The sequence below is a fragment of the Lytechinus pictus genome, chromosome 10 (assembly GCF_037042905.1).
Source record: "Lytechinus pictus isolate F3 Inbred chromosome 10, Lp3.0, whole genome shotgun sequence".
Classification (NCBI taxonomy): Eukaryota; Metazoa; Echinodermata; class Echinoidea; order Temnopleuroida; family Toxopneustidae; genus Lytechinus; species Lytechinus pictus.
This window is the reverse complement of record NC_087254.1, coordinates 10,036,391-10,062,607: the sequence shown is the minus strand read 5'-3', so window position 1 is coordinate 10,062,607 and position 26,217 is coordinate 10,036,391. Positions and strand designations below refer to the sequence as shown.

General features: G+C 38.3%; 2 protein-coding genes across 4 annotated transcripts; one reads left to right on the top strand and one right to left on the bottom strand.

The window, feature by feature from the left end:
- Positions 1–934: 934 nt before the first annotated feature.
- LOC129269816 (uncharacterized) lies at positions 935–6,374 on the bottom strand. The gene has a single exon (XM_064105310.1). The coding sequence runs from the start codon at positions 6,324–6,326 to the stop codon at positions 4,119–4,121; it is 2,208 nt and encodes a 735-aa protein (XP_063961380.1). The 5' UTR covers positions 6,327–6,374; the 3' UTR covers positions 935–4,118.
- Positions 6,375–12,952: 6,578 nt separating this feature from the next.
- On the top strand, positions 12,953–26,217 carry LOC135155637 (large ribosomal subunit protein bL12m-like). Of its 3 annotated transcripts, none has more exons than XM_064105308.1 (6): positions 12,953–14,014; positions 19,373–19,541; positions 20,219–20,465; positions 22,338–22,415; positions 23,394–23,531; positions 24,847–26,217. In XM_064105308.1, the coding sequence occupies exons 2-6, from the start codon at positions 19,390–19,392 to the stop codon at positions 24,961–24,963; spliced, it is 732 nt and encodes a 243-aa protein (XP_063961378.1). In that variant the 5' UTR covers positions 12,953–14,014; positions 19,373–19,389; the 3' UTR covers positions 24,964–26,217. The 3 variants fall into 3 exon arrangements, with proteins under 3 accessions (XP_063961378.1, XP_063961379.1, XP_063961377.1); XM_064105309.1 differs by having other exon boundaries at positions 13,095–13,943; XM_064105307.1 differs by lacking the exon at positions 12,953–14,014 and having other exon boundaries at positions 19,391–19,541.

The window sequence follows — 26,217 nt, the reverse complement described above, 5'->3', positions numbered from 1 at the left end:
GTATTTGACAATATATTTACTACGTTGTCGATTCCGTCGTGCGTCGCACTCTTAAAAGGGTTTACCAAATAATTGGTAAAATGGGAACGTAAAATTTTACGCAATATTGCGTTGAAATAGCCCGATATGGGGTAAAAAAAATGGTTACACTTCGTAATTCCGAAGGTTCTTTATTCCGAAGGTTCTTTATTCCGAAGGTTCGTAATTCCGAAACACGTAAATTGCCTATACCTCGATGTTCGTTAATCCGAAAACGTAAAAGGGTTCGTTAATCCGAACATTTGTGGTGTTATTCCGAAGGTTCGATAATCCGAAAACGAAATAAGGTTCGATGTTCCGAAGGTTCGTTAATCCGAAAACGAAATAAGGTTCGTTGTTCCGAAGGTTCGTTAATCCGAAAACGAAATAAGGTTCGTTGTTCCGAAGGTTAGTTAGTCCGAAAACGAAATAAGGTTCGTTAATCATTTCGTTTTCGGACTAACGAACCTTCGGAATTACGAATCTCATTTCGTTTTCGGATTAACGAACCTTTGGAATTACGAACCCCACTTCGTTTTCGGACTAACGAACCTTCGGAATTAAGAACCCCATTTCGTTTTCGGACTAACGAACCGTCGGAATTACGAACATTCGGAAATACGAACCTTCGGAATAACGAACCTTCGGAATATCCGAACCTTCGGAATTACGAATGTATGCGGGAAAAAAAAACCCAGCAAAGGGCAGCAAACATGCATGTTCCCTTTCTACTCAACATTTGGTATAATTTCACTCAGTATTTTTAGAGTGCGTGGAACGCAAACCTCTATACAAAATAGAATCAAATTGCTTTGATTATTATTACTCAGACAGATAAGTGCACTAAATACATGCAGTGTGTATCTGTAACACTGCCAGAGTCATTAATGTATCTTGACAATTCTTGTTCTACAAATAAAGTGTAACTATTTTTTTAATACAAACAATTGATTAGACATTCTATGTGCACGGATGTCATATCTTTCTTCCTTCCATCTCAACATAGGCACAATCATACGGTGAACGTTCCTTTTCACACACCTCCGCTACTGTGGAATGTACTTCCTGATTCCATGAAATGCCAAAATAACTTAGATAAATTCGAAGTTTCTCTTAAGAGATACCTTTTTAACACTTATTATCATTTTCCAGTGAATTGAATTGTATGTACATGTTCCTTATTTTTTCACTTTTTGCTTGTCCTATACTTTTAGTGCATACAGACATGCAATCTGCTATGTGTGATGCGCTATAAAAGAACCGAGTATTATTATAATTATTATTATCATACTTTTCATTTTAACAAACATTAATTGCTTGATAGAAGACCTACGATTTCGCAACACGATCTTTAAGTGCATATTTCAATCTTCATTTTTTTTAAAATGAAATTAAAAAAACCTTTATATTAATCGTTGAATTAATAGAGTGAAAATAATTAAAGCACGTTGTAACAGCAAAGTGCTCTATTAATGATATGAGAATAATATAAAGAGTAAACACATCATTCTAAATTTATTATAATATTCACATTGGTCTGTGTCTTGTCCAACAAACATTCAACATTGTGTATGTACATTTATTGTTGCCGTTCAATATTCATATAATATGTAAACATTCCTCTTTTGTCGATTGTGAGTGCTGAAATATGTCAACAGTCACACTATCTAAATGCAAGACAGAGGAAGTGTGACCACTAGTTCTTAAAATATCTAGATTAATTCAAATTGAACTATTCTGTAACCTTCTAAATTAAATAATTTCTGACATTTTATTAATATCTAAAATATATACTTTTTTCATTATTTTATTTCTGTATTGCCCCCTCTACAAACATAAAAAAGGTAAATTCATATTATAGAACGAACCTTTTAAAATATTCTATACCCCCTACATTTTACCTTTTTAATTCAATAAATGAAAGAAAATCGACACACAATTACTGAACAAATGTATCAGGCTATTAATTCGTAATCCCCCTTCGGCACCATGATAGTCATCACCTGAAAAAAAATATTCCGTAATTAGTACGGTAATGTAAGCCTATATATAACATTCTAGGTGTGAGAACAAGTGATTGAAACCGATATGAGAGATCCCATTTGTTTTGCCCTGCCATCACTGAAATTCACAATGAAATATTATAAAATAATATATTTTTGATTTATTATTTAAGTTCTTCATTCGTTACTGCAGAAATTAACTGATTATTGTTTAAACATCAATTATTTTACTGTTGAAATAAAGTACCAGTATAGTTTGGTTATCAAAACTGCACGAAGAGCTTTGCGGTGATTATTCTTCCATTACTAATAGTATAATTCACACCTTATTATAGTCCTTCACCGAATGAAACTTCTATCTACAATGGATCTTAACAGCGCCCCTAATAGCAGTCGCGGAAATGCATTAATGATAATGATTATTGGTTTCTGTCTTTAAAGGCATGGTACGTCCGGGCTGAAAATATTTATATTTAAATAAATACGGTAAATTTCACAGAGCAAAATGCTGAAAATTTCATCAAAATCAGATAACAAATAACAAAGTTATTGAACTTTAAAGTTTATCAATATTTTGTTTCATTTTTTCATAAATGTGTAAATGGTGTGTCTCCGTTATGATGAAATAGGTTGCGGCAATAAATAACTAATGTACCTAATCAAATTGTTTAAGTTCTTGGTAGAAAAGTGTTGAATAAACCTTATTTCATATAATAAAATACAAAAGAACAAGTTGGGATATGACATCATCAGCCCACCTAATGAATATTCAAAAAGACATGACTAGAACTGTTACACCGGAATAATGCAAATTTTTAAAATTCAATAACTTTGTTATCCGATTTTGATGAAATTTTCAGCATTTTGCTGTGTGAATTTTACTCTATTTATTGAGATAGAAATATCTCCAGCCTGGACCATCCCTTTAACTATTTCTCTCATCGATGCATCCACCTACTCTGAAGATCAGAGACCAGGCTGATGATTTAAGAGCTGCTCTGAATTCGAATCGAACTGTTTCAGGGACCCGTCTAAGAGTTGCAATAAAGTCAAATCTGACCCAATCCTAGCATTGACCTCAAGGACTCGTCTAAGATTTGAGATAAATTTGAATCAAACTGAAATTGAAATCGCGATCGATCATATTTTGATATATCGGATAAATACACAACATAAGATCAATCTGAGTTTGAATTGTAAGGTCTCCTGCATATGTGGTTGATTAAACATATCTCTTTAGAAGAAGAAATAATAGACATAAAAAAAAATGTATATGTATTCTCCAAACAGCTCTAAAACTTGTCATTACATATAAAAATATGTAAACTAAATTATATTACGAAGAGGTAAGCACTGTCTCTTACTCACTCTTTTACATCAAGAAGAACATACATAGCATTATTTCACAACTATGCATATAAGTATACATTTTTGAAAGAAGAAATTAGTCATGTTCGAAGAAACAAGCACCTAACTGGTAGGCCTATATAAGTTACAACTGGTCTTAAGTTCTAAAAATGTTCGCCTTTATAGTATAATGTTTAATAAGAAATCACAAAGATTAGAGAACGATCTTAATTCCCAAACATGTTTAGGGAAATTAATATGACTTACAACAAAGTCTTTTTTCGATGTCTATTCTGTCCTCAAAAAATTATTTTAACTTCTTCTTACTTATTCTTCTGATATAGTTCTCACAATCATTATAGTCGTCGCCATCACCATTATCGTTATCACTTTCGTCATCGTAAGACTGTCGTCGTCACTGTCATTATAATGAATGCATCACTCCGATTCTTCTTCGTTGCTATGATCACCATCCTTATCAAAACCACCGCCATCTTTGTCGTCACCACCTCTGTCATCATCTTTGTTATTGCTCTGGCAAAATCAACTTTCGATAATGATAATTTTGGTGCTATTACACATTTAATGCCATAACAATAATATCAGCATAATAATATTTCGAGAAAACAGAATTTCTCACAATGTATATGCTTCGTTGCTATTGATATCCTCCTGGAATGTAAGAAATCTCCGATAATCATGGTATTTTAACGAGGTGAAAAAAAGATGAATGTTGAAGTCGTCACTCTCTCAAACAAGGAAAACAGAATCATCCGTAAGCGATGAGTTGACATACTGGGACGCTAGTTTCTTATTCTGAATTGCCATGGACATTATCGTTAAGCCACTGGTTGTCGACTGGTAATCGTTGTTCGGAGCTCGGTTCGTCCGACGACGCTCTCGAATAGCATCGGGATCTTCGTAAGGGTCGTCATCAGCACCTTCGCTCACCGTACGTTGGATACCAGGATGGTCACCAGCAATTGAAGGCAAGAAGCCTCCATTTGGAACAGGGATCATCGATGCAGGAATGGAGAGACTGCGGACAAGAGGGACGTGGCGTTGGAAATTGACGTTGCTCGAGACACTTCCGTGGCGGCTCTTGCTGATGCCAGTATCGCCCACCATCTCCTGGTATGGAAGATCCGTAGTGGTTGTATTAAAGGTGTTGCAACTGGAGATGGATTCCAGCATGTGTCTGTCAGGATCATTGATTAATGTCAAAGTGGCTGGAGAAGGTGATGTCACAACGGATCGGAGTGTCGTGGTTGGTGCGGGTTCATTTGGTTCGGCCGGTAATGCTCGCTGGATGGATGCTTGACGGACGATTCTATTGTCAGGTCTTTCTTCTGCAGAGGCAGAATCAGCACGGTAGGTGACTTGAGAGCTGGAAGATTGTTCAGAGTCAGAGCGAGGTTTCTTCTGATGTTTCTGTTTTCTAACCACCACAAACATTAAAGCGATTATCAATATGAAAACTAATCCGGCCAAAACGATTATGCCGGCGATATAATATGATTTCATATTGGTCTGGGACTGTCCTTGCCTCGAACTTGAAGATAATAGTTTGGGGTCGCAAGGACTCGCTTTGCCGACTCGAACTGTTGCAGAACTACGTTCAGGAACCGTATTGATCATTGGGTCATCGGTAATTACAGAAGCAACGCAAGTTATCAATGTCTCTTTGAAATCTTCATACTCTGCATTGGTTATGAAAAGGACATTCTCTTCTGTCTCAGTAGTAATGGTGCCGTCATGTTCCCATTTGATCTCTACTTGTGCCGTAACATGCGAGTGGATGGTAAGGCTGTAGCTACACACAAACGTCGCGTTCTCTCCAGGAATTATTTCTAGTACTTTGGGCCAAATTGTGGCTTGGAGAACTTGACCGCCTGGCATATAACTGGTTACAACGGACGGGATAGTAGTTTCTCCATCCTGGTTATCGCTTGGACTGTATACTCTCATCCTGGCATCTTCAGTTCCGAAAACATTTTTGGCCTGACACACCAGTGTGCTACCATTATCGGTTGGAGCTACAGGTCCAACGGCTGCCACCCCATAACCAGGAAACTCTTTATCGAAACGTTGAGAAGTGTCTGAAGATGCTTCCAGTGTGCAATTGATGTCGGATGTGAGAGGTGGATTAGATACAGAAAATGCATGATATATACTTTCTGCATTTAGAGTTTCCCCTCCCATCCTTAAAATAGCCACTCGAGGTTTACTGAATGTACAGGATCGACGAACCTCAACATCAGCTCCGTCTTCGTAATATAGTCGGCATTCGAATTCGCCGTGTAATTCATCTTCACGGGCCTCATAGGTCGATTTCATTTTGTAACCACTTGGATGGGCATCTGACACCTTCTCACCGTCCTTATACCATTGTACAGTTACATCTGGAGTAGTTTTCTCAGATGCACACTCAAGCATTACTTCTCTGGTGATGTCATTTGGTGTCGCGGTACAAAGAGGGTAATGTTCTGCAGGAGGATATTTGACAGTCAATGGAGCGTATCCAGATTTAACCAACATACTCTCTGAAGAATTGAATAAAGCACAGTAATACCCAGTACTATCGGTCTGGTCAATCCGTTGAACTTTTCGAATAGTCAGATATTGTCTGAAACGTCCATTTGATAAGATTCCACCTTCAATATTGTATCGTTCATCGGAGTTATCGACTAAGATCTCAATTCCATTCTCATTTGTCCACCGTGCAATGACTTGAGTAGATACCGAGTATCTTGTGTTTCTGCCCCATTCAATCCGACCGGTTCGCAATTTGCCTTCAGAGATTCGTGATGACGAGGAACATTCAAACGCTGCAACGGTACCAATGCTAACCTCGGCTCTGGTGCTACCACTGTATTCCAAAAAGAGATCACATCTGGCATTCTGGATATATGATGTGATTAGAATAATTAAAAAAAATTTTGTCTTAGCATCCATCATTCAAGATTGTGAGAACACTGGAACGTCGAAAATCTACGTCTACCGTGATCGCCTGGCTTCATCTATATTAAAACGCAAGATACTTTCAAGTACGTTAAAACTGATAATTATGGATAAAACAATATTCCACGGAAACGAGAGTAATAAAACTTAGTTTCTTAGAATAGATTTTTCGTAGTCTCCAGCAGGAGACGTTTTAGAGGTAATTCATGTAACATACATTATTGGAAATGGTTTAATAACAATATAAAACGGAAGAATAAGAATAACTTCATGTGAAAAAATAATGGTGAAGTTTTCATTGTTCGTTACAAACTTATTTTTATATATGTTTCCCAGTTGTCTACAGAAGGTTCTCACTAAAACAAGTCTAGATGAATACCACTTATAGACTACGCTTTCCACACCCTTTTCCACATCACGACCAAGGCTGGATTCTTAATGGTGGAGAGGTTTGCGCATGCGTCTTTCCAAAAAGATGTGCATAATTTGAGACTGAGCACATGATGGGTACTCTCGCTCTGTCTATCTTGTACTCTCGACGAGTTAATTATTAATCAAAAGTGACTTGTGTAAATATTTAGTTACGGTTCAATAAAGCATTTTAAACACGAGTGACGCCATTCAAAGCACTGGCGGAATATAAGCCAAAAATATTCAAGGGGCTAAATCTGGCACGTGTGGGGCATATCTAACAATTTGCAAGCGAGCAAAGTGGGTGAACAAAAAATTATTTTTGTCCTTTTGAAAATGGAAAAAAATGTGATTTATGGCGACAATATTTAACAATTGATATAACGTTTCCCACATTTTTTGCAGCAAATTTTGGTTCGGAATCCTAGCAACCTGTATTTTTGGGGCAGTAGTCATGATTACAAGAAAACAAATATCATGCATTGAATATCCCAGGGTCATCAACCCTATAAATTTCAAGAAATTACAAATCCGCATCTTTCGACGTCAAATTTCGCAGCAGTGTCATACTGTGTATTCCATGGGAGCATCGAAGGCAAGACTTTGAATCAACAAAGCGCTTAACTAGATAATAATAGCAGGCATGCACGTTTCCAGTATTTTGCACCCCGGGGCCCGACCTGATTTTTGCTCCCCAGTGTACTTTTCGAAAAATGGCGCCCCTCCCCGCCTCAAATTCATGTTGAATAATCTTATTTCATAGTCACATGACAAAAAAGCAATTGAAGACCACATTTTTCTAAATGATCATGTGTTCATGAAAAAAAATCCATGAATATATGTAGTACCACTTCATTAAAGAATTAATGCGAGCGCGAAGCGCGAGCAGTTTTTTCTTATTTTATGTATTATGATATAAAATTTGATATTCTAAGCAGTTGTTTATGATTATGAACAAGATACGTATGTAACTAAATAATTAATGCGAGCGCGAGCTAAAAATTCTAATACACTGACCTGAAAAGCGAACTGTTAGTGGCGGTTTCCAGTGACTCATGAAAAGGATACATATCTCACCAATCGTATAATGCGAGCGCGAAGGGCGAGCAGTATAGACTGTAAGCACTTTTTGTAAACATGAACAGAATAGGTATCTAAGCAAACAATATTGCTGCGAACGCGAAGCGAAAGCTAACAATTTTCATTTTCCGACCAGAAAACTGGAAATTTACTTTCCGTAATCATTAAGAGGATAGACATTGTCTAACTAAACAGTTTATGCGAGCGCAATTATTTTTATTTTCCGACTTTTAAACTGCACTTTTTTGTGTGCACTTTTGGTAACAACGAAGAGAATAGGTATCTCAATATTGCGCGAGCTGAAAATTTTAGATTTTCTGACTTTACGAAATTGTAGCACTTTTTTATAAATAGATTTTTACCTCATAATGGGACATTCTATGCACATTTTGTAACAATGGAAAGGAGAGGGTATCTTCACTAAATAAATGACGCGAGCGCGATATTCCGATCTGAAATATTGACAATTTTATCGTCTTTTTAATAAAGAAAACAATGTGTAACCCCCCAAAAAAAACACAACTGATAAATGCGAGCGCGAGCAGAATTGTTTTATATACTGACTTAAGAAGGACTCTTTTAAGCTCTGATACCTCTTCTAATCGTTTTACTCTTTTTCGTTCCCCTTTTTCTTTGCACCTCCATCGGATGAAGGGGGCGCTTTGCCCCAGGATCCGCCTATGTATACTGACCTGAAAAACTAACATTTTAAGGACTTATATACGTGGGATCTTTGGAGAGGAAACGTAAGTGACTAATCAAATATTGCGAGCGCGTATAGCACGAGCTGAATTTTATATTCAGCACCTTTTTTCTTAATTGTAATCCTGAACAGGATACCTATCTCACTAAACAGACTTGAATCGTGAGCACACTGTTTATCGTAAAACGGGATATTTTATTTCACCCGCATTTAATCTTTTTGGGCAGGACACGTATCTCACTTTAACCAGGCAATACGAGTAATTTGGCGCCCCCGGTCGAATATGAAATTGCATGGCGATACCCTAAGTTTATGGTCAATTTGGCGCCCTCGGTCGAACATAAATTTGGCGCAACCCCTCCCCTAAAAACATGATCATGATAAATTTGTCGCCCTCGCTCAAACATCAAATTGGCGCTCAAAAGGTCGAACATCAATTTTGCACCCCCACCCGCTTCAATTTGGTGCCCACTCATTTCAGGTCGATTCGGCGCCCCCTAGGTCGAACATCAGTTCGGCGCTCCTAGCTAGCTAGTAGGTCGAACATCAATTCGGCGCGCCCTATGTCGAACATCAAATCCTAGTTCGAACATCAATTTGCGGCGCTCCCTAGATCGAAAATCGATTCGGCGCCCTTACGTCGAACATCAATTCGGCGCCCCTAGGTCGGATATCAATGTCGAACATCAATACGGCACCCCTAGTTCGAACATCAACTCGGCGCCCCCTATGTCGAACATCAATTCGGCGCCCCTTTAGGTCGAACATCAATTCGGTCCTCTCCTTCCCTAATCCTTTTTCCTTCTCTCTTTCTTTCCCGGCCCTTTGTTTTTTCTCTTTCTCTTCTTCTTTTCCTCCTTTTTTTTTCTCCGACCCCTTTTTCTTTTCCTCTCTTTCCTTCTTCCTTTTGACGCCCACCTTTTACCTATCCAGGGGGCCCACATACGCGCATGAATACGGTAGGCCTAGAAGAACGGGGGAGGGGGTTCTCCTTTTCAAGGCAGTAAAGCTTTGGTTTTTGTCAATAAACTTGTTACGTGTCATCTTGCCAGTGTTTCAATTTTGACAGAAATTTTCCCGAATTCCGGGAAATCCTTTATTTTGGTCACTTGGGCCAAGTGTGGGCTCGCTTTGTTATTGTCACATTTTCGTTAATAAATACAATTTGAAAATTCCAGGCCCGTGTTGTGTATGTATTTCAGGAAATTCGAGATTCAGTTTTGGGAAATTAAATTTGCTTTGGATCTGTGGAAAAACCCGTTCTAGCTTAGTTGATACTTAATTATTCAATGCTGCTTTCTGTGCTATGGACATGATGGAGAAATTCGATAAAGATCGAGAAGATTATAGACCTTTCTGCGTCTATAATTTGGAAGCATTATTGATTCCGTTTTCAAAAATTACAAGCAGACGCCCGATCGACGAATGATGAAATAATTTTGCGGAAGAAGCGTTACATCACTATTGTCCAACATTTAGAATACATCGTACTTTGTAAATTTGAAAATAGCGCGCGTGTGTATGTATGTATGTGGGTGGGTGTGTGTGTATTTAAAGGACAAGTCCACCCAAACAAAAAGTTGATTTGAATAAAAGAAAAAAAAACATCAAGCATCAAGGATGTAAAATAAGAAAGTTATGGCATTTTAAAGTTTTGCTTAAATTCACAAAACAATTATATGCACATCCTGGTCGGTATGCAAATGAGGAGACTGATGACGTCATCCACTCACTATTTCTTTTGTATTTTATTGTGAGAAATATTAAATATTCTTATTTTCTCTTCATTGTCAAGTGAAACAGCGATTAATTCCTCCATGAACATGTGGAATTAGTATTGTTTAATACTATATGGTTCAGTCAAGTTGGTCCTTATTGTCAAATCTGTAACAAATGAAATATTGTATAATTCAAACAATAAAAAACAAAAGAAAAAGTGAATGAGGGACATCATTGACTGTCTCATTTGCATGTCACAGATTTGTGCATATCACTGTTTTTTTGTGAAAAATAAGCGAAACTTTAAAATATCATAACTTTCTTATTTTACATCCAATTTTGATGAAATTTTCAGCGTTATATGCTAGTTTGATTTTTCAAGTCAACATTTTCCTGGGGTGGACTTGACCTTTAAGCCGTATCAATCAGATACGATCATATTTACGTCTGGACCGACCCGAAGTACGTATTACCGCGGGGCTCAAAGCTCCAACCTCTGCATCAGTTCGTAATTTCCCAGTGTAGCTTGGAGTAGGCCTACAGGCGCACACTACCACAACGAGGGTGTGTGTGTTTGTTGGTGTATTGGAGTTTTTACATACGTGTATCAATCAGATATGATTATTTACGCGTCTGGGACCGACATTTTACGTCATAATCCGATTTTTAATGTACTTCCTTAACTGACTAGGGAATGAAGTATTAGAGGCATATCAGGGGGGCGTTTCATGAAAGGACTTGTCGGACATTTTATCCGACAAGTGACAAGTCCCATTTTATCCGACAGTTACCATAGAAACAGTACCTCTCAGCAGGGGCGTCGATCCATTTTTCAGATTGGGGGGCGAAATCATTAACGTTCCAAAGGCGCTCGATCGTACAAAACACCCACCCACACACACACACACACACACACACACACACACACACATACATATATATATATATATTATATATACACACACACACACACACACATATATATGTATATATCTATATATATGTATGACTCATGAGACACAGACACGTATCTCACTACACAGATAGTACGAGTGCCGAGAGTGAGCTCAAATTTCTTTATATTCTGAGCTGAAAACTTGATATTCTAAGCATTTTTGGTACCAATGATTAAGATTTGTATCTAAAAGAGAATAGATGCGAGCGCGAAGCGCGAGCTGAAAATTTTGATATTTCGATCTGAAAAAATGACAGTTTACTGGACGTTTTTGATAAAGAACAAGCTATATATCCAAGAAAAGATGATTGCAAATTGAAGCAGTTCTTTTGAGGCTTAGAACTGAAAATGGGACATTTACATTCACCAATTTAATCATGAAAAGTATGGGTTTTTGCTACAGAAATGATGCGAGCGCGAAGCGCGAGCTGAAAATTTTTATATTCCAATCTGAAAAGCGGACATTTTGAGCACGATTTTAAATAAAGAACGAGTTGTGTATCTCAATCTCGCTTGCTGAACATTACAATTTTTTTTTTAATGCATATCCGGAATTATTGGGGGGGCAAAAGGATATGTTTGCCCCCCCCCAATATTTTCATTGGTGGGGCAATCGCCCCCCCTGCCCCCCCCTCTCAGCCAATCAACATCAGAGAAAGATGTCAGATCTGACAACTTGTCGGATGAAAATGTTGATGAAACACTCCCCTGACGTATTTCCCATGGTGTTTTAAGCACATTGAGATGCCGCATTTCTTGCGTATGTATTGCGTGGTGTGTGTGTTTATGTGTATATGTGCGTGTAATTAATTATTATTATTATTATTAATGCTATTATTAAAAAAATGTATAAATTTGTTTTGTTGTTTTGTATATTTTGTAACATTTGTTTTTACGGACTTGCTGAAAAACGCGGCCTAGTTGTCGGCTGATAGCAAGTTTTTTAACCGTATTAAAATAAATAAAACAAACAAACAAAATACATAACCGGGGCTCGAACCGCGAACCTCTGTATCAGTTCGTAACTTAATTCCCCGGCGTGTACAGCATGCAGATTGCATGCGCACACCACAGCGCCTAGTAATATCTCTTGTGTTTCGTCCGTCCAAACGATTCATGTGAATAGTCATATGAATTTAAAAAAAATGGCAATAACTTCCATGATATTCAGGGTTGATCCATGCAGTTTGTGCCAATATGGTTGGGATGAGGTCGAAAAAAATATTTTTATCCACATTTTCCCCGATCGGCCGCTATAGCTGACTTTTGTTGGTATTTTGGTGGGTTCGTATTAACTTAACACTGAAGTTTTAAGTACATCTTAACTTCATTTTTAAAACAAGATAAGATATCTAATTAAACCTATATGATGCGAGCGCGAAGTGTGAGGTCAACTATTTGGATATTTCATATATTCAGACCTGAAAAGTGAACATTCTGAGCAACATTGTAATTATGATCAAGATGCGTATCCAACGGAACAATTATTGTGAGCGCGCGCGAAGCGCAAGCTGAAATTCTTAATACACTGACCTGAAAAGGTGGCTGTTGGGACTTGAACCTTGAAGAGTAATCCCTTTCAACAGCTTGAAAGCTATCCCGGGACGAGAACATTCTGTGTATCGACTGCGGGGTGCCATGGTGAGGTAATTTGACATTTCACTTATATACATTAAAAGTGAATGTGCACCGTGCAAGTAAAAACTGCCTCTTGGGTTACAGCATAAGAGACCCAACAGGAGGCTGCATCGCGCGGATGAATGGCAGTGCATTCTCTCTAAATACAGCTGGGTTTGTTCCTATTACAACAGGTCCTGGTATATAGGTGATTCCAAATTTTGACAGTACGTGGGAAGAAAGAGAACTTGTATGCATCAGTGGTTGCTTTCGGTATAGCATATTTAAGGCTGTGATCATGTCGTCCGATGTATGTGGCAGGACCGATGGTAGGAGGAAAAGGTACAACAACTAGATAAGATGATGAATTTTATGGAAAAGGGTACACTGAGCAAGAAGCTTAGACGGCGTGTATAGAGACTATCCCATCCGAGTGCAGACACAAGGACTGAGGAAGATGTTGAGGACCTGTAGCTAGTCACCGTGTACAAAGCGAGAGGCTGATCTTTACACTCTTTTTCAATTGAGCTAACAATATTATTGTAGCTGTATGCGGGTTCCATGCCTCTGATGCATATTCCAATTGTGGACGGACCAATGTAGGCTCCGGTGTAGGCTGTGGCTTTCACCTCTTTCATACATGGTGACATGCAGTGTCCTTCTAGTCCTAAAGTACGATTTGCTTTGAGTCTGATGTTCTGCCAAGGCTTATTCCAACGTAAATCAGCAGTGATCGTCACACCTAGGTATTTGTATCCACTTACTCTTGGTATAAGATCGATTGCAGAGAGAGTAATTATAGAAGCCAGGCACATGCACGTTTTCGAGTTATTGATAGAACTGCATACTTCTTCACATTGAATTCATCAACCAAGTTGAATACCAATTGGATATAGTTGCTGGAGATCCTGTTGATCGAAGATTGTGATGATCCGTACTTTTGGAAATCTCTCTATAAATAACACAGTCATCAGCAAATAGCATCATACTTGACCTTATCTGATCTTGGATGTCATTTATGAATAATAGAAAGAGAGTCGGGCCGATCACAGAGCCTTGCGGCACTCCAGAAGTGACACTGTTCCATTGTGACATGGTTCCATTAACTACCACAGCTTGTCATCTGTTGGTAAGGAATGACATGATCCAGTTGAGCGTATCACCTGTGATGCCATACAGGGGCTTTGAGTGTAACCGTTGGTGAGGACTGTTTGTAGGCATATCTCATGAATCAAATAATGCAGGCCCGAAGGGCGATCGAGTTTATTTTTTTTAATATTCCGACCTGGAAAACTTGACTTTCTCAGCATTATTTTGTAACAATGATCAGGGTGGGTATTTGTATAGTTAATTCAACTGCATGATGCGTGCGTGAATTAGCGCAAGTTTTATATATATATATATATATATATATATATACATGTATTGACATTCCTACCAGAATTCCGGACATGTCAAAATAAACACTATACGAGCGCGAAGCCTGCGGTTAAGTTTTATGCGATTTAGACCTGAACGGGGCAGTGGCGTACCTGGCATATTTCGTCAGGGGGGGGGGGGGGGCAAGCGACAAAAATGCTGAGCAAGTTGGGGCGGGGGGGGGGGTAGTAGGCATGGACGAATAGGCACAATTTTTCAAGGGGGGGCTGATAATCATTGCCCAAATATCAACTTCACAGTTTTTAATTTTCGAGCGAGCGAAGCGAGCGAACATTTTTTTTAATTATTATTTAGCCTTTTTACATGATATGAAACTTGCAGAAATTATACATACGGTCATCTTACCAATACACGAGGATATTTGGGCACCTCGTAGTCCTCGTTGCCCTGCATTTTGCAACCCCCCCCCCTACACGTTTGGATGTGTAGGTCTGGAAGTGGCACTGAAGGTGGGAAAGGTTACCCAGCGGATGCCCAATAAAACAGTTGGGATCTTGCTACTATACTGATATTTGCTATCGGGCGATTGCACTTTATTGTCGAAATTATTATTTTTTTGTATATTATTCCAGAAACGAAATGTATTGGATCGTGATCGATATATTTCTAATCAAGTGGTAATTGCAATGTTTATATTAAAATACTTCTTTTATTCCTCTTTGAATGTGTTTACATTATGTTCCCAATCCTGCTCATTCGGAGACGTTATAAAAGAGGTATTTGACATTGAAATCAGTTGTATTCATGTATTGATTTGCATTTGTTTTATTTCCATATACACAGTTAAAACAAAAATAAATGCATCCATTCACTCATAAAAAAAATAAATATGAACGTGAAAATATATGCGACAGTAACATGATATATCACTAGATATGGGGAAAATCACTCACTCACTGGCAGGAATGTCAGAAGGTTGAGGGAATTGAAATTTGTAAAGATAGATAGGCGGACGAAGGGATCAGGTACATAGGATAGAAAGGGGGGACGGTAATAGCCAGAGGAATGTGTAAGCAGGGGTATAGCTAGGCCTTTACCCGACAGATATCAGTACCGATTACTGACGTCCGACGAACAGTTCTCATCTATATCCAACCCAGGGGCAGATTCAGGATTTTCAAGGGGGACATTTTGTTTACAAAAATTTGACAAGCCCCATGCACCCCCAAAAAGTCTTCACTTTCAATTGCACGTGCCTAACAATTTACACTAAAATTATATTAAAAATAATAATTGCGAGCGCAAAGCGCGAGCTGAAATTTTTTAAAAATCTAGACCTAAAACGATACATTTTTATGCACTTAACTATGAATAGGATGGGTATCTTCCTTAATAAATTATGCGAGCGCGAAGCGCGAGCTAAAAATTTTGATATTCCTAACTGGACACTAGACATTCTAAGCAGTTTTATAAGATGGGTATCTAAAGAGTCGTGCGGGCGCAAAGCGCGAGCTAAAACTTTTGATATTCCAACTTAAGATCTGGATATTCTAAGCACTTTTAGTAACCATGAACAAATTGGTTTCTAACTGAATAATTAATTGATGCGAGCGCGAAGCGCGAGCTGAAATTTTCTAAAAATTTAGACCTAAAACGATACATTTTGTGCACTTAACTAAGAATAGGATGGGTATCTTCCTTAATAAATTATGCGAGCGCGAAGCGCGAGCTAAAAATGTTGATATTCCTAACTGGACACGAGACATTCTAAGCAGTTTTATAAGATGGGTATCTAAACAGTCGTGCGGGCGCTAAGCGCGAGCTAAAACTTTTGATATTCTGACTTAAGAACTGGATATTCTAAGCACTTTAGTAACAATGAACAAATTGGTTTCTAAATTATTAATTGACGCGAGCGCGAAGTGCGAGCTGAAAATTTTTGATATTTCAACCTGAAAACTAAACATTTATCTTAGGTACCCAGTACTACCCAACTAAAAAAATTGATGCGAGCGCGTAGCGCGAGCGAATTTTTTTTTGTTATAGGCCTAATTGTATTACCTAAAAGTTGTTCTCTATCTTTTTCCTGTCCCTGGTCAGCCCAGTCCATGTTCAGAGAGCTCTAAAAGTCGCATTGCGTAAAAGTCACAATTTACCGATAAAAGTGTACAGTTAAATTGACATTTACCGACAAAGTTCAACAGCCCCGTGTGCTCGACAGTTTATCATTTTTTCTGAGCGGTATATACCAGGTGGCATTATTGCCCCAAAAGAATTTTTTTAAACTGAAAAAAAATGTATAGTAAATGCAAGCACCCTACTCAAGCTGCAAAAGGGCTCAAAAACAGCATTTTCACTATTCAAATTTTGGAACTTTCGCTTCAAGCTCGCTTCAATTGTTTAGACAATCGATCCCGTTCATGGTTACAAAAAGTGCTGAGAACGTCCAGATATTACCTCAGGATATAAACAAAACTTTCAGCTCGCGCTTCGCCCTCGCATTATAGGTGAGATATCATTTTCACAAGTCACTGCAAATAGTATCAGGTCTCTTTTTCAAGTCAGTAGGGCCTGTATTAAATTTTTTAGCTCGCGTTTCGCGCTCGATTTTGTGAAACGGGCAAAAAATTTGTGTCCGCCTTAATTTGCCCCCCCCCCAAAAAAAAAAAAAAAATTGTCCATTTGCCCCAATTGCCTTTCTAGTTTAAAAATCTTGATGCTGCCACTGTACTGTGCGAGATCCGACCATTTGAGAAAAAGACCCCCTAAATTTCCGAAGACCTCGGGTTCGATCAGTTTACCCGACCATTCGAGAAAAGGGCATCCTCGATTCCCGAAACCGTCAGGTCCGGTTTACCCGATGTTTTGTGAAAATTGTAACAGAATAGTCGGGTATTATGCGATTGTCCGAACCGACAACCCGATGTGCATGGCACGAACCATTTTAAGCACGTTTTTTTTTTAGAACAAGATGTGCATCTCAATAAATAATCAATGCATGCATAAAGCACAAGCTGAATTATTGTTAATATATACTGACCAGAAAGGAGGCATAAATGTTAAACATGTAGGTACATTATGAAGAGGATATTTTTTCCCCGGCGATTAAGATCATATCTAACGAAACAATCTTATAATGCGCATAAAATTAAAGCATAGAAAATATTGATATATAGATCTATTGTCCTGAAAAGGGGGATATTTCAAGGAATGAATGTGGGAATTCACGGAAGAGAATACTTATTTCGCAAAAAAAAAGTCCGACGGTGTGTGTGTGTGTATTTGAGTTTTGTCAGTCGTGTATCAATCAGATATGATTATTTACGTCTGGGACCGACCTTTAACGTCACCGTCCGAAAGACGTGACCAGGGCTCGAACCTCTTCATCAATTTGTAACTTCCCCACAGCTTAACAGGCGTACGCCACAACGCCCAGTTTTAAAAAAGTCGCACGCATAACGCGAGCTTAAATTCCTCATATGAGTACTTTTTTTGTAATCGTGAACAGGATGTGTATCTTACTATAAATTTTTTTTTTTTTAATTCGGATATCGAATTGCAAACGTAAAACCGCATAATAATAATAATAATAGCCAATTTTTATATAGCGCTTTTCCCAGAATGGCTCAAAGCGCGTTACAGCTTATTATTACCCCGGTCATTGGATTCATTTCAATCCCGCACGAAAAGTGCACAATTTCCACTCCCTGGGGAGCATTCCTTGCATTAATCGCAGCTTCATTATGGCGCTGGCAAATTCAAACATACAATATCTTTCGCATCCTACCGGTTACCCATTTAGCACCTGGGTCGAGAGTGGCAAAGTGTGGATTAACGCCTTGCCAAAGGACGCTAGGCCGCGGTGGGATTCGAACACACGACCCTCTGTTTACAAGGCGAGAGTCAGAACCACTACACCACGGCTCTTCCATAATTGATTTGATTTATTTATTTCCACATTCCAATAACAAAATTAAGTAATACAAGTGTAATTTTTTTCTCAGCATAACATAACAATAAGCAGCGCTAGGGGCCGCGGAAAGGTTTTCAAAGTGGGGGGGGGGGCTGACCATGCAACAAATCACAATCCTATGGTCATTTTTACGTTTTTGTACACGGTTTTAGAAAAAAAGTGGGAGTTGAAGCCCCCCCCCCCCGCTTCCGCGGCACCTAATAAGCAAATGGCATGCATTATGCATAATTATATGCATACATTTTAATTGAAATATAATTATACCTGATATATCGACATCATACATTTTGAAATGTGGGACACTTCCATCTTATATATAGCTCGAAATTGATGGAGGCCTCGAAAGGAAATGGGAAAGAAAACCAGACAAACAGTGCAATAAAAGAAACTTATCTTTTAGGGTTTATTGCACAAAATAACAGGAATATTACCATAAAAGTAGATAAGGAAAGAAAAAATCAAATGATAAAGTTAAAGATGCAAGTGCAGGTGCGGGGGTATAGTAGTGTAGAGCATAACTTAATGCCAGGTGAGAAGTTATTCCATAAATCTGCAGCGTAATGTCTAATTGATTTGTGTGCTATTATTAGTTTCGATTTGTTAAATGAAATTTCAGGTCTCATGTTATTCTCTTCATATTCATCTTTGATTTTTTTTTAAGTTTTAGGCCTACTCTCCATTTTTGACGGTTTTTTTTTCAATGCATCGTTGTTATATTGTGCCGCATGTGTTTACATCGTTTACTTTTTCTATACTTGTTTTTTCTTCTTTTTATATTACACTTATTTCATATTGCTTTTAAATGCATCTGTTTATTTATGTAAATGGAGCATTTTGAAATTCAGCTTTGCTGAAAGGGCTATGAATAAATGAAGAAAAAAATGAAATCTATCTTTCTGCTGACAGGCTTAGGCCAACATTTGCCATCACATTAATTTATAAACATTTTTTTGTCAACGTTTTTAGGTTTATGCTGTGTTATGTACGAGCTAACGGAATATAGAGTTATGAATCTAATTCCGGGTCTAATTCCCAAATTCAACTCGGTTGACAATATTGCAAAGATATTAAATTTGTTCAACAATTATTTTTCAGGCGGTCTTGCTTCTCATCAACCAATCAAAACAAAGGAAAGTATATCCGGATCATCGAGAGATATTGTAATACGAGTTATTATTTGTATTATTCTCCTTCCGAATCTCCAGATGCAGAGCCTATGTAGATGTGCGCCCTCTATCGACAGTTGTTTTACGCATGGTTCGTGCTGTCTGTCTTTCCGAATTGTGTAAGCGAATTTCCTCGAAATCCCGTAAACATGAACAATCCTGCTTCAAATCTGAGACCAATTTTTCGTCTTCTTACCTTCGGAATTAGGTAATGTTTATTTTAAGTATTGATTTGATCTAGTGGAATCTTGCTATTATAAAAAAATGATTGTTAAATTTACTTTGGTTTGCTCGTTAACTTTTCTTCGGTCCCTGGTGTGTGTTTAGGTGTCGGCTTACTCCGTCGTCAAGTCATACCGGTATGGGGGGAAACGCGGCATGACTGGAGCTGCACGGACGACGGTCGGAGCCATTATCCTGGTGGGGGTAGCCAGGAGGCTTCTAGAGAGTAAAAATCATTTACTTAAATATGCTTACTCTCCACGGAGCCAGGGATTGCGTCCCATTCATGTGCGGGTACCACAAAAAAAAACTGAAACTTTCGCCCCCGAGATTTCTACTTTCCTTCTAAAAGATCTAAAGTTAGCTGTAAATCATGTAAATGGGATACAATTTCACTTCCAACATTTCTAAGATATTGATTTCATTTTTAAACAATTCATTTTAAAAACTAGAAAAATATGAAAAGATGGGGGAAACTAGCGCGATGTTTACGCCTTCATCTTGTTTCTCATTGTTCTTCACCAACGTTACAGATGCATATCCTTGTCCATGTCAACCCCTTAAAATTGCTCCCAATTGTAAAAATGCAATTTTTTACACCTCAAATCTCATAATTGAATTCATTATTCCCCAGCTCTCAATATGTTCTGTTTATATTTTTAGATTGTCTAGACATGCAAATGAAGTGCAAATTCCTGTGACTACAAGGATAAGACTTCACCATTCATCAAGACCAGTTATCAATCCACCAAAAGTTACAGCATGCACAAGACAGTACAGCAGTGGAGCTATCCCAGCCCCTAGCAGGGACAATGAACCCAAACAATATCCTGAAAAGATTTCGTCACTTGTTGATCAGATAGCAGCATTGACATTATCAGAAGTCAGTGATCTTAACGAGTTACTGAAGGTATGTCTCTTCCTACTTAAAGGAAACCAAAACCTAATAAGAGAAGCAATCTTATTGGAAAGAGTAAAATGAGAGGAACAATTAAAAAAAAGTTTCATCAAAATCGGTTATGATATGAGCAAGTTATGGACGTTTAAAAAGTATTGTACTTTCTGTGGGGATCCTCAAATTTGCAAACGTGCTTCAAAATGGCTGATTGTGTGGACAACTCTTCATTTGTTTTTTACACAATTTTTCAGATTTTCCCCTTTATTTTACATATTTCACATTATCTCCTCCTGATCTTGACATATGTGGTGTGAATTACATTTTCCCATGACATATGTTGTGCTCGATCAGAACGATGCAAGTTGAAAGATAATGAGGAAAATCTGAAAATTTGTGTACAAAACAAATGACGAGTTGAGTCCACAAAATCAGCCATTTTGAAGCATGTTTCCCAATTTGAGGACACCCATAGAATGTACAACAAGACTTTTTAAACGTCCATAACTTGCTTATTTCATAACCGATTTCGATGAAACTTTTTTGAAATTTTTCCTCTCATTTTACTTTTTCCAATAAGATTGCTACTCTTCTTAGGTTTTGGTTTCCTTTAAAGCCTGTAAAGAGTTTTTGTAAATTATGTTATTCATATTATTCAATCTGAACAAAATCTCCATATGTAGCTTTCTGATATGCAATCACTCAGTTTAGTATTCCGAGTATTTTTATTTGCAAAAATAAAACAGAAGTGAATGAATTGAGCTTTCTTCCAGGCCGTTTATTAGAGCCAGCCTATGGCATAATAAAGTCTTAGAGAAAGGCAGTCTTTTATTTTTCTTGAGGACTTGCATAACTTTCATGGTAGTCCAGATTGGACCTTGTTGTTTGGAAGTGCCCTTTCCCAAAGCTAACATAGAGGGCACATGTCTCCCAATCTCTAATCAGCGCCAATCCACTCATCCTCCCGGGCACATGTCTCCCAATCTCTAATCAGCACCAATCCACTCATCCTCCCAGGCACATGTCTCCCAATCTCTAATCAGCGCCAATCCACTCATCCTCCCGGGCACATGTCTCCCAATCTCTAATCAGCACCAATCCACTCATCCTCCCAAGCACATGTCTCCCAATCTCTAATCAGCGCCAATCCATTCATCCTCCCAGGCACATGTCTCCCAATATCTAATCAGCGCCAATCCACTCATCCTCCCGGGCACATGTCTCCCAATCTCTAATCAGCGCCAATCCACTCATCCTCCCGGGCACATGTCTCCCAATCTCTAATCAGCACCAATCCACTCATCCTCCCAGGCACATGTCTCCCAATCTCTAATCAGCACCAATCCACTCATCCTCCCGGGCACATGTCTCCCAATCTCTAATCAGCACCAATCCACTCATCCTCCCAAGCACATGTCTCCCAATCTCTAATCAGCGCCAATCCATTCATCCTCCCAGGCACATGTCTCCCAATATCTAATCAGCGCCAATCCACTCATCCTCCCGGGCACATGTCTCCCAATCTCTAATCAGCACCAATCCACTCATCCTCCTGGGCACATGTCTCCCAATCTCTAATCAGCGCCAATCCACTCATTTTCCGAGGGAGGATGAGTGGATTGGCGCCGATTACAGATTGGGAGACATGTGCCCTATATGTTAGCTTTGAGAAAGGGCATTCCAAACAACAAGGTCCAATCTGGACTACTTTCATGGTATAATGTCAGCCTTTTAGCAGGGGGGGGGGGGTCAAAGTGAGGTTCGGAGTCTTCAATATGTTCTTGATATTTTGAAGTTACAGTAAGGTCAGGTCTGTACATTGATACCTGTATCCAATGAGAAAAACTTTGGATTGTAGTTTTTAATTAGCAATATTTTTTCTTCCAGAAAACCTTGAACATCCAGGATGCTCCCATGATGGCTGTTGGAGCAGCCCCAGCAGTAGCAGCTGCACCTGCAGAACAGGTAAAAAAAAAACCATTTAAATAAATATAACACCTCAGTTATTGATTATTCATAATGGTTTATGCAAAAAAAATGAATAATTGCACTATAAGAGAATATAGGAATTCTTCAGTAATCTAAATATACAGCATTGTATGTAAAAAAAAAATTGAGGGAGGAAATTATTAGTTTATTTTGAAGACTTTAAAAAATTGATGGTTCTATCGTTTTGCATCAGTCAGCCTCGGACGTGTAAATCTTTGTCAAAGTTCAAGTCAAAGGTATTTAATTCAAACCATTTTACATATTCAAAATCTCAAAATTATATCAAATTTACAATTTGTTACTCTCCATTTTGAACAATACTATGTAAATTGAATTTTAATCTTGATCCCATTTTTTAATTGTGTTTCTTTACGTATGTATTGTGATTCTGTACATTCAATCTTATTCTATGTTTAATAGCTTTACATTATTATTTTTTGAAATGTATTTATTTACTTATGTTGAGCTTACCATAACTTCTTCCATGTACTTGTATGATTTATAGTTTGTTTCTTTGTTTTAACATTGCCCATTGATGAATTACATATATTTCTATTGTGAACATGAATAATTTCAGTCTTTTGGCTGAACATCATGTATTGAATTTTATTCCTGAATAAACATTCATTGAATTGAATATTCTTAATTCTATGAGATATGATCCCAGCCATGGCGCAATTTCCTTCAGCAAGAAATTTATCCACATTGTGCTGCACTCAACCCAGGTGAGGTGAATGGTTACCCGGCAGGATTAATTCCTTGAATGCATGAGCGCTGAAAGGCAGCTCGAGCTAAAGCCGGAGTAATAATAATAGTAACAATGCGCCTCGGAATAGAATATTTCTAGATAGATGGCGCGATATAAATGCCTATTATTAATATTATATGATGAAGACACCATTTGTGTTAGCCAAAGATAGTGTTAACTATATTTATATCTTTGTCATTTTTCAGGACGATGATGAGGGGGATGTGGTTAAGGCTCCAGAGAAGACGCAGTTCACAGTGAAACTAAACAAGTTTGATGAAGCCAGTAAGGTGAAGATAATCAAAGCAATCAAAGCTCTCACATCAGGGATGAATCTGGTACAGGTATGTAGATATTTATTGACCGTTTATGAAATTGCATGGAGGGGGTTCTATAGGTTCCATGGCATTTGGAGGTGCCATGGCTGAGTGGTCGAATATGCCTTTCACATTGAATTTCCTTAACCCCATACTATCTTTTTTTGGATTCACACTGTCTGCTTAGCCGGGGTTAACGCCTTAACCCTTTACTATCCCACAGCTCATGAATATTGATGATTTTACCATACAGAGCGTGATTAACGTGCAATTTCGACTTCTGTGATTGGCTATTGCTTAGCCCCACTCTTCCTTAGCCCAGTTTCGTTTCACACTGCATATCTTAGCACCGCAGTTGTGGTGCTAGCCCACTATGCTAAAACGTAGTGTGAAAACGAAGTGGGCTAAGCTTAACCCTGGGAAATTGGTGGGGCTAAGGCCCCCCCTTAGCCCACCAATTTCCCGGGGTAAAGGAAAAAAGTAGTGTGAAAAGCATATACGGTGCTTGTTTTTAGATCCGAGGATTGGGGGTTCGATTCCTGAAACCGCGCTTATGCCCTTGAGCAAGGCATTTTATTGTACATCGAATAAATGAAAAATGCTATATGCATTATGAATACCAATGTGTGGACTTGTTTGAAAAAAAAAATTGCTCCGTTTGAAAATATGCATGTTAAGCCAAACATAAAACCTTACCTCCAAAACTAAATATACCCTAATCCTTATCTTGACGTTATTCTGAGCCCAAAACTCTACGACAATCCTAACTCTCGACCTATGCCCTCAGAGGTTTTGAGACGGGAGCATATCTCGTGTCACCTTATTTAGACCCCCCCCCCCCCACCAGATAGGATTTCGCCTTTGCCATATATGATGGACAAAGCTAATCAACATTTGACATGTTCATACATGGTGTGACAAGTTTCTCCCCTAATGCTTCTCTATATTGGCAATAATTTTAAAACATTAACTAAATACAGCAATAACAGCTGTTAGTATGAAAGAATCTTATCAAAGTTCAGATTGCCAGAGAATATAAATAATAATAAATAATATACAAATTTGATGAAGCGCTTTAAACAGAAGTTTGAAAGCGTTGAGAATGAAAATAGAAAGAAAGAAGCATATACAAGATATCTTGGTAAGAGAATAACAAAGAATATCTTTGTCTGAACTGGAATTGTGAAGAATAACTACATGTATAGCCTTTTCAGACTTGAATTCTGCAGCCATGAAATAGAATAAGAGGGAAATTTGATCATAGTTATTGTTGAAAGGGTTATGCATCACTTGAAAGGCCTCAGAATAATCATCCAATGTTCTTCACATCTGTTTCTTGCAGGCCAAAAAGTTTGTGGAGTCGGCCCCACAGGTTGTCAAAGCCGATGTCGGGAAGACGGAAGCAGAAGAGATCAAGAAACAGTTGGAAGAAGCAGGGGGCACCTGTGAGATTGAATGATAGAATTGGACAAAGATGGAATACCAAAGACTAACTGATGCATCAGCCAGCGTGAATCCTCAGTAAAGGAGCGTCTTATCGTGCAACGTTACTTTATAGCGCGAGAGTTTTGATGCACATATTCAGCTTGTGGAAAGGCCTTGAATTAAAACAGCAAGGCCACTATTGGGCACATATCAATATTACAGAACAAATGAGAAAAGAAAATCAGCACACAAGAAATCCATCAACAGTGAGACAGGCACTTATTCCAGGCATTGAGGAATCCTCCTTGGCCGTGGTCTTGGATCAATCCAAGCCTTGCAAGGATGTGGACCTTGGATTCCCACCTTCATTTACTTTATTTGGCAACTGTTCGGGTCAACCTACAAGGTACCAGAGACAATTGTGACTGGATTCTCACATCGACTTATGCATATTAACCGATTGACAACCGAATTCTGTAATTCCGGTAGGCTTTGTACAGGGACTATCTGGTTCCGGTAGTCAATGGGTTTATGTGAAAGAAACCAACAAATGAAGTGATACCTTGAGAAATTAACCCAGGATCCCGGATGGTAAGATTAGTTTTCAAGATAGGGAGCAAATGATGCAGGGAATACCAAATAGGAATCCACTGCTATCACCGAGTCAACTACATCTGTAAGATTTAAGACAGAAATATAAAATATAATTTATTGGACTGGCGGCACAGAAACGTTGTTAGCGCCAGCAATGTGCTCACAGAGAGGCTCTGTTACAACAGGCCATGTCACAGCGATGCTTCAATGCGTTTCTTACATCGTTTGACTTCTCATCTGAAAGATGTGACTGGGCCGACTGTTTGTACTCTGTTAGTGCTACCAACCTTCCTGTGTGCCCGGCCCATGTCTCTAGTGCTGTCTATGAAAAAAAAAAGAAAACCAGTGATTATTCTTGTTCAGGAAAGATGTTGTGTGTGTGCCCCCCCCCCCTTGAATTTCCATCAACTACTTGTTTATATACAGTTTGGCCCAAAAGTTTATGTTCACTTGCTTCAAGCACAGACTTACTCCTCCCTCAAGATATTGCTTTGCCAGTGGGAGGATGTGTAGTCTTCTGAATAGTATTAATTTACACTCAAAGACATTTATAATTGTGACCTCTGATGAATATTTTTTCCTCTCTCTCCAAGTTTATATGAACTTTCAGGCCAAACTTGATATGAATGAATAGCATGAATCATGCTCCTTTTGTAAATCAAAAAAAAATAAATGATAACATATTCACAAAGTA

Bases quoted from the DNA above. Each gene is read 5' to 3' on its own strand.
- LOC129269816 (XM_064105310.1), bottom strand. From the start codon at position 6,326: ATGATGGATGCTAAGACAAAATTTTTTTTAATTATTCTAATCACATCA.
- LOC135155637 (XM_064105308.1), top strand. From the start codon at position 19,390: ATGTGCGCCCTCTATCGACAGTTGTTTTACGCATGGTTCGTGCTGTCT. The intron at 20,466-22,337 runs GTATGTCTCTTC...TTTTTCTTCCAG, and splicing joins ATCTTAACGAGTTACTGAAG to AAAACCTTGAACATCCAGGA. The intron at 22,416-23,393 runs GTAAAAAAAAAA...GTCATTTTTCAG, and splicing joins CAGCTGCACCTGCAGAACAG to GACGATGATGAGGGGGATGT.